This window comes from Ostrinia nubilalis, chromosome Z, assembly GCF_963855985.1.
Source record: "Ostrinia nubilalis chromosome Z, ilOstNubi1.1, whole genome shotgun sequence".
NCBI lineage: Eukaryota > Metazoa > Arthropoda > Insecta > Lepidoptera > Crambidae > Ostrinia > Ostrinia nubilalis.
In genome coordinates, this window is record NC_087119.1 from 19,336,760 (window position 1) to 19,349,291 (window position 12,532).

Below are 12,532 nucleotides of genomic sequence, written 5' to 3' on the forward strand. Positions count from 1 at the left end.
AATGAGATATATCTAGATTTCATTATGGATAATATAAATATAAAATCAATTTTTAGGACTAAATTTAATATTTCCTTAATAAAAAAAAAAACAAAAGTATTAATTATTGTCTATGGACGTTTTAAATATTTTTTTAGTTGGCAGCATCGACAGCCAAATGTCATTTGATTGCCTGCCTGGCTGTCTGTCACCGCACCAGCCAGTCAAAGAATTTTTGTACATGTTTCGTTTGTTGGTGCGTGATTGAAACTTGGCATGCGGTGTATTTATTTAAGTTTTAATTAATTAAATAGTCTCCGATTAGAAGAAATTATTAGTGGCCATGAAACCTCAGTAAGTGTAAATAATTATTGATCATAAAAATGGTAGAATCGTGACATATTTTGTGACGTGTTTATATCTGTAATGATCATGATCGTCTAACTCGTGTAGTTTGTTTCGCAAATTACGTGTAACAGTGATAAAACGATGTCGGGACACAGTATCCACGATGAGGCAGATGCCGACCGAGCCCAGATGATGAAGAAGATCTTCAGTGCAGTGTTTTATGCACTTGCCTCTTTCATGATAACTGTGGTGAATAAAACAGTGCTAACAACTTACGAGTTTCCCTCATACCAAGCATTGGGTCTGGGACAGATGGTGGCTACGATATCAGTGTTGTGGTGTGGCCGATACATGTCTGTAGTGCATTTTCCTCCTCTGGATAGTGGTATAGCGCGGCGTATTTGGCCGCTGCCACTCATCTACTTGGGCAACATGGCTACAGGCTTAGGTGGAACCAAAGAACTCAGCCTGCCAATGTTCACAGCTCTTCGCAGATTCAGTATTTTGATGACTATGCTTGGTGAACGATTTGTACTTGGAGTGCGAGCCTCCTGGCCAGTGCAAGCCAGTGTGTTGGCCATGGTTGGCGGCGCCCTACTAGCAGCTGCCGACGATGTGACTTTCTCAATTTCGGGCTACACTTTTGTATTACTTAATGATGCATTTACTGCTGCTAACGGTGTTTACATGAAGAAAAAGCTAGACTCCAAAGATCTAGGTAAATATGGACTGATGTACTACAATGCCCTATTCATGATTGTTCCTGCATCCTTAGTGGCTTGGTGGACTGGAGACCTGGAACGTGCTGCTGCCTATGAGAACTGGGATGATGTGTTATTCCTAACACAATTTCTGTTGTCTTGTGTCATGGGTTTTGTTCTATCCTACAGTGTGATGTTGTGCACCCAGCACAATAGTGCCCTGACCACAACAATCATTGGATGTCTGAAAAATATCCTAGTTACTTATTTGGGAATGGTCATAGGTGGAGATTATGTATTCTCATTATTGAATTTTATTGGCCTCAACATAAGTGTATTTGCAAGTCTCCTATACACTTTTGTCACATTTAAGCGCAAACCATCACCAGCATACCAGCCTGTTAATATAGTGAAAATAGATACTGTATAGCAGTGCCTCAGACGTAACCCTCAGTGGTCTACCTACTATGTGTAGTGTCGAACTTTGCTACCAAAGAAGACTGTAATTGTAATTTATGGTGTTGTGAACACTCCATGATAGTAATCATGTAGAATACAGAACTGTCATAATAATTATACATAATTATTACATTACTATAATGTGTACATAAGAGAACTGAATAATGTGTATTATTCAATACAAATGTATTTAGTTTGCAATGTATGATCCTAAAATGATTAATTATTAGTGATGCAACGATTATGAATAATTATAGTTTATGTAAAAAAGGTATAAGGTACTTGGTAGTCATGTCATTCATGGCAATGAATGCAGAGATATATATTTTTAATTAACTGTTTCAATGTGACCTCCACATTCATAAATTATATTTATCATGCCTATTATTTGCAGTTAATTTTAATTGCAACTCATATAATATGACATTTACCAATAGGCACCTAAGTATATTGACTATGCAGTGATTTTTATTGTTGTCTTGTATAGATTTAAGTTACTTAGTAGGTAGTAAAATAGCGTTATTATAGGCATACTTGTTCTCAAGTTACACTTGTTGCATCACTGATATTAATCATAAAATATCTAAGTTTTCTAATAGAATGTACCATTGTAAGTTATCAAGGTAACTTTCTTGAGGATGACTGTAGTAAGTTACTAAATATTTTTTGGCTATGTAGTCTTAAATGTAGTATTAATTTGTCTTCCGAAAATTTTTTACTCTTTATTTCAATAGCATATTTAAATAATTTATTTAAAAGTTATACTATAGATAGATAGAATATAGAAATATGTTCGAAATTACTTAATTTTACAATGCCAATTACCAAATGATGGCTAAACATTCACTGAAATTCATTAACTTTAAAACCATGATCAGTTTTACTGTTACCGTAGAATGGGGTTACTTTAACCAATTTTAAACTTTGAAGGTCCATATCTTTTAAATTTGTGGGTGTAAAAAAATACAAAAAAAGTCTAATAATCGGTTTTTATAGCACTCTCGATTCGTGTAATAAAAAAAAAATATGGCTCAATTTTGAGAAAAAAAATAAAAAGTATGTGATCAAAGCTAAAAGAAGAATGGGGTTACTTTGATATCCCCAGATTTTATTGCGTAAATAGAAAGTAACCTCAATTATAATACCAATAAATTTAAAAAAATCAAAATCTGCCAACGGGATAAATAGTTATTGTCATTTTTGTCCTATGGGGTAACTTTGATCTACTAAAAGTCATCAAATAATTAACTTTATTTCATTACTAAAATGTTGGTATTAAAATTTTAGCATTCAATCAGTATTATTTATTGATTTTACGAACGAAAAGAACTTAGAAATAATTAAACTTCACAAAATAAAATCTAAAAAATAATTATAAAAATAATTTGTCTTAAAAAAAATCAACAATATTAAACTTATGCAACAAAACAATAAGAAAAGTCATAGAAATTCACTTAAGTCATACAAGTTCTGCAATATTAATTATAAAAAAAAATTGGACACATTCAACGTTACTATCTAGAATTGCAAAAGGCTTTGGTTTTGGCTGGTAGATTAATTATTTCACTTGTCCTAATTTTAGATATATCATCGGCTCATCGCGAACCAATTTGAATTCTTTATTTATATTCCAAAAAACCATTTAAAGAGGAGTATAGTCTCTGGGGATAATTTGATCATTTTTGATCAATCTCACACCATATACCCTACCAATGACACCCCGCATCAAACAAACTCAAGTCATTCCATTATCTTTGAAGTTAGAAAAACATTAAGCACTGTATGGGTTAATCGATCATAGGCCACATGATGGAGTATATCTAGACATTTTACTATCACATAAATAAGCACACATGAAGTTTTGCAACACAATTATTTAGCTATAAATAGAGAATAAAATTCTATTAACCTTTTTTAATTAAAATTAAGGGCGAATTTCCCGCGTGTTCTCAAAAAAGGAATTATCAGTTCTTCAGTGTTGCTAATCTAAAAAAAAACTACCAAATTGCGTTTCGTTTTACGCAATTCGTGATTTTATACAAAATGGAAGTTTCGATCAAAGTCATCCCGTGAAACAAAGTAACCCCATTCTACGGTAATTAAGTTATAAAATGAGCAATTTGTAACTAACAAGAAATTTAATTTCAGTTTTTGTGATAGTTGTCCAAGTCATAAAAGAACAAACAAACAAGGTACCTACCAACTTTAAAAATTGTTATCATGAAACAAGCTGACTTCGTAACATTTTAACAACTATTATTAATATTATCTACCCAGGACTTATCAGCTGAGGTAGTAATTAAGTTACTTAAAGCTGCTTTAATGTAGGCAACTACTGAAATGATACAACTAAGCAACTGTAAAATTGATATTCCCAGTAGCTGGTTGACTGATAAATAAGCAAAAGAAATGTTCAATTATTTTACTAGCAGTGTGATGTGTGACGTATTGGCTCGATGTCTAGAAGGTTTTTATCACGACGCATTAAATCAGCCTATTACCATTTAGTCATGCTCAAGTAAATAGCGCAAAAACTATAAAAGTTAACTTTTTCGTTACCCGTTCATACTACCTAAGTGCTATCAAATACCTACCAATAAGTAAAATGTCCCAAAAAATCTTCAAACCAACGCGATCAGCCCGCGAGCGCGATGGCGATGGCGATCAGACATAAAGGTCAAACCATTAGACGGTGCAAAACGGACTAAAGCCTTAGATTAATAAAGACTAAACGCAAACAAACCTACTAATTACCCATTTAACAAAAATCCGGAATCAAAATTTGACAGCACCATTCTTCAAATCGCGAAGCCTTGAGGTCAAGGTGCCGTATACAAAATCTTCGTGCAAAGTAAACGTGATGCAATATCAAATAAAGTAAATTCCAATTATACTTCGTGATTTCGTCGGTTTTACACACTGGGTTGAAATCGAGCATAGGATACCTCGAGAGACAAAATAGACGAGAAGAAAGAGTGTTCCAAGAGTAATTTACTAATTAATCGCAAATTCACTATGCAATATATTATTTGCCTGTGGCTTGGCATACAATATGATAGGCCAGGCCCCCAAATAATGTCTTGCGAATAATTTCTCCGAAGCCTCTGAAGGTCTGAAAAGAGCAACACAAGACCAATCTTTGTGGATGTCTTTTGGTTGAAAAGAGAATACATACCATATTGAGACTTAAATATTTAAACATAGCTTAGAAAAGCTTGTTATTATTATCTACATCAACATTAGTTATTTTGTGAGATTCCAATCAAGCGACTGTTAAAGCCCGAATTCTAGATAAGGCCATCGATGAGACTTAGTAAGATAAAAGCAAGATAGTAATCTGTCTAGAAATATGCATGTTCATTTTTGTTGTTACAATTATTAATGCAATCAGTTATCTGAATCAATTACTGAATGCAATGATACTTCAATAATTCATGTATTGCTTAGTAACTGCAAGTTATTTTAAGATTGTGTTGGTAACCCTACTTACACGCGTACATTTAAGCTCATCTAATTGCATTACAAGGTTGTAATTAAGTAATAACTAACTTAATCGCGCGGCTTTGCCCTCGTGAGGTTCGGTTTGCCAAAAAAACTATCGTGCTCGCGTCCTTCCAAAACCCGGAATATAAGCAAACTTTACTATATTTTTGAATCTCAAACTGTCTCTAATACAAAATTTATCTAAATCGGTTCAGTGGTTTAACGTGAAAAGTTAACAGATTTGATTATACTACCTGCTTGCCTATGATTAATGAACGTTTACATCACCGTGTCAAGTTTTTCTACCACGTTATCGAATAACTAATACCTTTGGTAACAAACATACTTATAGTGCACAGCAACTTTATGTTCCTTTTATTAATCGGTGTATATCCTTATCGCATAATTAAACTACCTATATGAGTACTTCTAAGAACAATTAGGTATGTGTGCGCCATAGTATCTTACTGTAATAATACACTGTACTAACGTTTGATAGTACATAGTGTACGGAAAAAAATATGTGCAACTTTGTTTTCGGTACATCAAATACTTATAGTTAATGTGCACTTTTTATCTCTCATATAAAAATAGTACTTTAACGGGTTTATATGAATCAATATTATCTTAATGTAATTTCCAAAATATTTTTTTCTGTGCAAATTTTTCACAATTATGTTCGTGTATGACGATGTCTATATTGCATTAACTCTACAAGCCCTAACTTAACTTGACCTTAGTCATATAATTATGTAGTTTGACCATTTCGCGACGATCACCTGGGTATAAGGAAACATTTAATCACTGTTCATTCGTTCGTTCGTTCGCTTCAGCCGAATGACGTCCACTGCTAGACAAAGGCCTCCAAGGTTTTCCACAATGAACGGTCCTGCGCTGCCTGCATCCAGGCTCTTCCCGCGACCTTCACCAGATCGTCGGTCCAACTAGTAGGAGGCCTGCTAGTAGGACGCTACGTCTTCCAGCCCGTGGTCGCCACTCGAGAACTGTTCATTACTTTTCTGTAATACACAGTAGTTCTTATAGTAACGAAATGGCCAAGCCACATACTCGTAGTTTGACTAAGGTGTAGGCTCTAGTCCAGGGTTTCCCAATTTTTTTGTGCCAAGGTAGGTACCCTAATTGATTATACTTTTCCTAGCGGAACCCCCGTACTACCCAGGGTTCCCCGGACCACCTTTCGGGAACCGCTGCTCTAGTCTACACTTGTAGTGTTGAGTTGGTGTAGTTAGAGAGCGTGTAGAGTTACGCCCGTTTTCGATAACGATACTTGCTTAAGTGAAGCACCAAATCGAACGCACAGCGTTGAATAGAGATCTGTGATTAGTTCATGTGTCACCCTGTGCGTGTGTGCGTCCACGCGCACTGTGAGACCTCATAGTAATGTTTGTTAATATGGGCGTTAGAATCTTGGCTCTATTTCTTTTTGATAGTGCAAACTGCAAGCTGTAATGGTCTTGTCTTTGCAACATTTTACATAAAAATATTTTGCTGGGATTCTATAGCTTTGATTAAAAACTGTGCTTGCTAAAGATACTAAAATAGTTCGATTGCTGTCTGACCCGATTTTGACTCAGATTATTAGTTTTGGTACCAGGTTCTTTGACCGTGTTACCTTTAGACAAATAAAGAAAAGATCAATCTAAACGGACCCTAATGTTCACTTCGCTTAAAGGATGAACGCGTTTATATACCTCACTTCAGACTTCAAATTTATTAAATTACTCTGAGCGGTCGCGTTCTGTCCCGCAGGTTCATCATTTGTATTTTATCTTGAAAATAAAATGAAGCGTTTGTTGCGAATTTGTATAGGCTACCATACCTAGACTTGACAAAATATTTTTACTCTTACTTCTTATTGTCAGAAAAATTCGCCTTAACACTTCTTTAAATGCGGAACACAGGTGTTAAAATTTATGTGTGTATACCTTCATGGTACAGACACAAAGCAAACAAAGAGGTCGACACATGCTACACAAACATATTTGACGTTTAATATAATATTATACAATTTAAAAATTTAAGAAGTAGCTATGTACAAACGAAATACAAATTACGACGCGAAGCGATTTTAGAACTAAAACGGTCACGATTAGAACTTTGTCTAAGGGGCATTATCCAGATGGTAACCCTGATGTGGCGGATGCATCGATGCAATTTTGCTGCCTGACAAATAGAATTATGATGCACACGAATCATATTAAATAGGCACCGTCTCTATTCAATAAATATAATCAGCCTATTATCGTCCCCTCGCACCGTTTACTCTTGGGTAGGACGTGTAGATGATTGAATGTAAACTGGCGTGTTGATCTTTTTAACAATTGGACTCGCATGGTCATTCGTTTGTCTTTTATAGTCCCCGTAGACTGCAGTTTTTTTCGGCCGATATCATGGACGTAGAAAAAAGATTTTTCTTAAATCTTACGTTGTAATAAAATATTCTATGTGATCAAAATTAACTAGTAAAGAATTTAATTATAGAATTTAAGGTTAATTGCGAAAAACTAAACGAGCAATAGTTTTACAAGCAGCAGTAATTGCGTAACATCTGCATTGTATTTACTAATATGTGAACATAATAGATTGTGATTATTATTTAGGACTACACACTTACATTGATGTAACTGAATATGTGGTATGAGTATAGTTTATTTATAAATGGAGACCGCGTCTCTTCAAACTTGCAGATGCAAGGTTATTTGTAGACTTATCTAAAATATCAAGAATACTTATTTTTCGACTCGTGTAATGGATGTTTTAAGTACCTTATCATAATTAACTACTTTATCAAAACACATTCTTCATTTGTAGTACTTACGATTTTAAGAAGATAATCTATTGTGCTGTCATGTATTGTTTAAATAAAATACGTCATTACAAATCATTAATCATGATTTTATTAGATAAATTTATTAAATTATAAATAATAGTCTATAAATAAGTTGATTTTGGTTGGAAAGTGCGTGGGTAATGAATAGATAATATCTGTCTACTTGTAAATGGTATCATATCAATTAAATTGCTTATAATACGTTGATAAGATAATACCACTGCAGTAAAGTAGTGTAGTGATCAAACTTTACTGCGCTGCTTCTTCTCAGCACTTGCCCATTTATTTTCCCGAAGCAGTGGTAGGGTTAATATTGGGACGTGTAAAAGTGCTTTTTAAAAGCCTATTTGCAAAAATAAATGAGTTTTATGAATTTTTTTAAGACAATTTTATCGACGAAAATACTTCAAATCTTGACTTAAGGAAGAGGTGAATACTAAAAATTAAACACTTATACAGAGTGTTAGGTAAATGGGTACCTATATGAGCCGACACTAGTCCATGTTAACATGGGCATATAAATTGTATACAGTGTGTCCGGGCTTGTAGTGATCAAACTTTAAGGGCATAATCTATGGACAATTTTATCGATGAAAATACTTCAAATTTGGGGCTTGACCCATTTCTCGCAAAATTGCAAGGATTTAAGTTTTGAATTTTAAGTTTTCACCTCTTTCTTCAAAAACAAGTGATAGCGTGGGTAGCTTAACACTAATAAGCAAAAATTTTATATCATGCGATAGCCAATAAAATTATCTATTAGTAGAAGTAGAAAACACATACAAGTTTCGTACATTGTAAGGGAGTAAGAATAAATCTAATCAGAAAAAAACATGACTTTTTTCACTTCTTTTTCAGTTATTTTCCAACACAAGAAAAACCAGGTCGTTAAGGTATGTTTTATTTGCATTGTATTATTAGTATTTGAGTTATTCTACATAATGAATGTAAATTTATTAGTCTACGTCTATTAGTTTCGACGTAATTGTTGAACAAAGATACCCCTTCCCAGCGGTTTCCAAAGCGCACGCGACATGCGAAAATGCACTGCCTGAAAGAATCACACAACCTATTCCGATTACTATGGAAACCGCTGGGAAGGGGTATCTTTGTTCAACAATTACGTCGAAACTAATAGACGTAGACTAATAAATTTACATTCATTTTGTAGAATAACTCAAATACTAATAATACAATGCAAATAAAACATACCTTAACGACCTGGTTTTTCTTGTGTTGGAAAATAACTGAAAAAGAAGTGAAAAAAGTCATGTTTTTTTCTAATTAAATTCATTCTTACTCCCTTAAAATGTACGAAACTTGTATGTGTTTTCTACTTCTACTAATAGATAATTTTATTGGCTATCGCATGATATAAAATTTTTGCTTATTAGTGTTAAGCTACCCACGCTATCACTTGTTTTTGAGGGAAGAGGTGAAAACTTAAAATTCAAAACTTAAATCCTTGTAATTTTGCGAGAAATGGGTCAAGCCCCAAATTTGAAGTATTTTCATGGATAAAATTGTCCATAGATTACGCCCTTAAAGTTTGATCACTACATGCCCGGACACACTGTATAATAAATTTTATAAAATCCGATTTGTATGAAAATTAAAATAATTAAAATGAAGATATCAATCAATTTTCTGATTTCACCATACCATTTATATACCCATGTTAACACGGGCTTGTGTCGGCTCATATACCCATTTACCTAACACCGTGTATAAACCTGAAGATTTGAAGTATTTTCGTCGATACAATTGTCCATAGATCACGCACACTACATGCCCGGACACACTGTTTAATAAAATTATGTATCTACTGTTGTTATACATATTGACTGACATGTACCTTTGTTTTGTAACAAATCGTAGATGATGAACGGTCATGTTTAATAATGTTTTTCGGTAAATTATTATAGTAGTGAGAAAAATAACAATTGGCTGCTACGAGTGTGCGATCTGGAGCCTAAACCAGGGCTACGCTGCACTGTATGCTTCTAAATTAATTTCACGTCTCACAAAATTTTCGGTATGTTAGGTAAAAAGTTAAAATGCATTTTTGAAATTATTTTATTATAGATATTTAGTAGAGTATTTAGAGGGGGCCTTACTAATGAAAAGGTACAACACGCATGTTTAATTACTTTAACATTGCATTATAAACATGCGTGTAACTTTCTTACAGTAAGGGGTAGTAAATTTTGTCGTTGCAATTTTATCTTTGATTTGTGTGGTGTGCAGCAACAAAAAGTAATATCTACATGTGTACTAAATTACATTACCTACATATACCTACTTATTACTTACATAATATTGCCTAGTCTACGAGCTGAAAGACATAAGTAGTATTTTTAGTATGAAGTTCATTGAATCTAATAAAAAGTTTATGTATACATGTATTTTAGACGTATACATTGTTTCTTATATTTTAAGGACAAGTGACTATTTTATGTGCTGTTTATAAATGTTATAGGATTATTCAAAAAGTGGTTAGGTAAGTAGTGTTATCATACTTTACTACACTCGTATGCTATAATTTTTTAGGCTTTCCTCTATTAAATACTATATTATCATGATAAAACAAAACATACCTTCATGGGTGCAGAGGTATGATGTATTTACTATTTTAAAAATTATGCGGTTTAGCTAGATGGATAAACATTTTTTTATTCTTCATATTGTAAATTGACTCGGTCTTACGCGCCCTCTACAGGAAGTGTTGTGGTGTGATAATGTTTAAATGTTAAGACAGAAGAATTACTTAGTTATTTCAAAAATATCTAAGTTACTGAGTTTTTATTTCACAAAATACTTTACATTCAATCGCAAAGTGCCACGGCAAAAGCCCGGTAGGCTGCACAGTGCACACTTAAGTAATTTCATAAAACCGACAGCTTTCCGACTGAAAGCTTTAATTGCCGAACTAATGAAATAACTCAGTGCCTCATGACTATGTTTTCAATACGATACTTAACAGTGTCTGCAAATAGTTATACCTAAAAGGTTATTTTAATGGGTGTTTTTAAAAATAATGCAATAGCAAATGCAATGCAGTATTAATTTGTAATTTAGAGCAATCAATATTCTAAAGGTGTGGTATAAGTACATATGTAGGCTGCCCTACTTACTCTCGACCACAGTTCCAGCTATCCCTTTCCGTTTTTTCTCTCGCTTTCATCAAATGGCTAAAATTCTTTGCGTTAGAACGAGACGATATGACCGAAAATGGGTATTTAGCTGGAATTGTGGCCCATAGTGCCTACCTATACATCTGAAAATTGATGTAAATTTTACGTTAACCTATTTAACCTGGTGACAAACTGGGTAGAGTATTTACGTTATCATTGATAATTTTGGCTGATGGTCTTCACAAAAGAAAAATATTACTGAATGTTAGGTTAATTTTCACTCTTAGCCAATCCTTTGTACAAGTAATTTAGTATTTATTAAATTCAGTGACGTTACTTACTGCACACATTGTATAGTTATCAATTTTAGTGGATCCATCTTCCAACCCAGTGGTGAAAGCTTAAAACCCCAAGCAGTGATGATCGTAGATCTACTTTGGTACATAACATCAATTTTAACTAAAGACCGTCCCTCGTGATCATGACAGTCTTATGATTTAAAGGCTGTGGAATTCATTTGGCTATTTTATTAGTTCCTTTAAAACATTAGATTACTGTTTTTGAAATATTTTTATAATCGTGTAAATTCCAAATTATTGTCTTTTTAACGCATTTAACTTAGTTCTAGAGTCGCCATATTATTATTATTTTGTAATGTGAATTTTTTTCAATAAATTATCATCATTGTATGAAGTTTATTTATTTGTACCTTTTCTTCCTAAAATCCACATTTATTTCCCTCCCTCCAAATTACAGACTCCAGAATATTGTAACTTACATACTTAATACCTAGTCTTTTTTTTCATAGTGTTGCAAATTATCGCACTTTGGACATAATAGCTAACTAAGATAGTTCTTTTCTCAAAGGAAAAAATAAGTATAAATAATATACAGGGTGTCCCGTAATGCAACGTCAAGCCGGAACTGGGTGTTGAGGCAAGTTATGCTGGTTATCAGAAAAATATAAAAAAAAAATCTATGTGGCATTTTGTCAAAATAATAGGCATTTAAAAAAAAAACAAAAATTCTACTCCCGGTGACGGTCTTTTTACTCGTGTTGCCACAAATCTTCACTTTTTCCAATTTTTTTTTTTGTTATGTAACCCTGAATAATGCTTCTCTAAATTGTTCTCAAAATTACAAAACCAGCTGCTCCAGCTTGGATGAAAAAAATACATTATTCCAAAAAAAATTTTCAAAATAAAAATTTAGCCTATTTAAACTGACTGTACTGAAAAAAAATTGTACTACGCGAGTGTAGCAAGTGACGTCATAATTTGGCGCATTTAGTAAGGATTCCAAAATGGTATAACACTTGGTAAATTCTTGCTGTAATTGTCGACAATTTTTGTTTTTTTGGAAATAATCCCGTTTTTAACTTTATCTACCTTGGTTAAAAATATTATTCTAATGTGCCCAAAATTCAAGTTTCTGGCTTAAGTGAGGTAAAGAAGCCATTTTAAAAGGTATGAGCGGGACGGAGAGGGCCATCTTACCAAGCAGGGATGTTATGGAAATCCGTAACCGTAACCGAAACTATCGGATATCCGAAATAAAAAAATATCCATAACCGTAAC

The 12,532-nt window shown here is 33.4% G+C and overlaps 1 protein-coding gene across 1 annotated transcript; it reads left to right on the forward strand.

Annotated features, from left to right (window-relative positions):
- Positions 1-184: 184 nt before the first annotated feature.
- Positions 185-2,718, forward strand: LOC135086542 (UDP-sugar transporter UST74c). Its single transcript, XM_063981274.1, has one exon. It carries the CDS (start codon positions 469-471, stop codon positions 1,456-1,458), a length of 990 nt encoding a protein of 329 aa, XP_063837344.1. The 5' UTR covers positions 185-468; the 3' UTR covers positions 1,459-2,718.
- The last annotated feature ends 9,814 nt before the right edge of the window (positions 2,719-12,532 follow it).

Excerpts from the sequence above, each read along its gene's own strand:
- LOC135086542 (XM_063981274.1), top strand. The coding sequence starts at position 469 with ATGTCGGGACACAGTATCCACGATGAGGCAGATGCCGACCGAGCCCAG.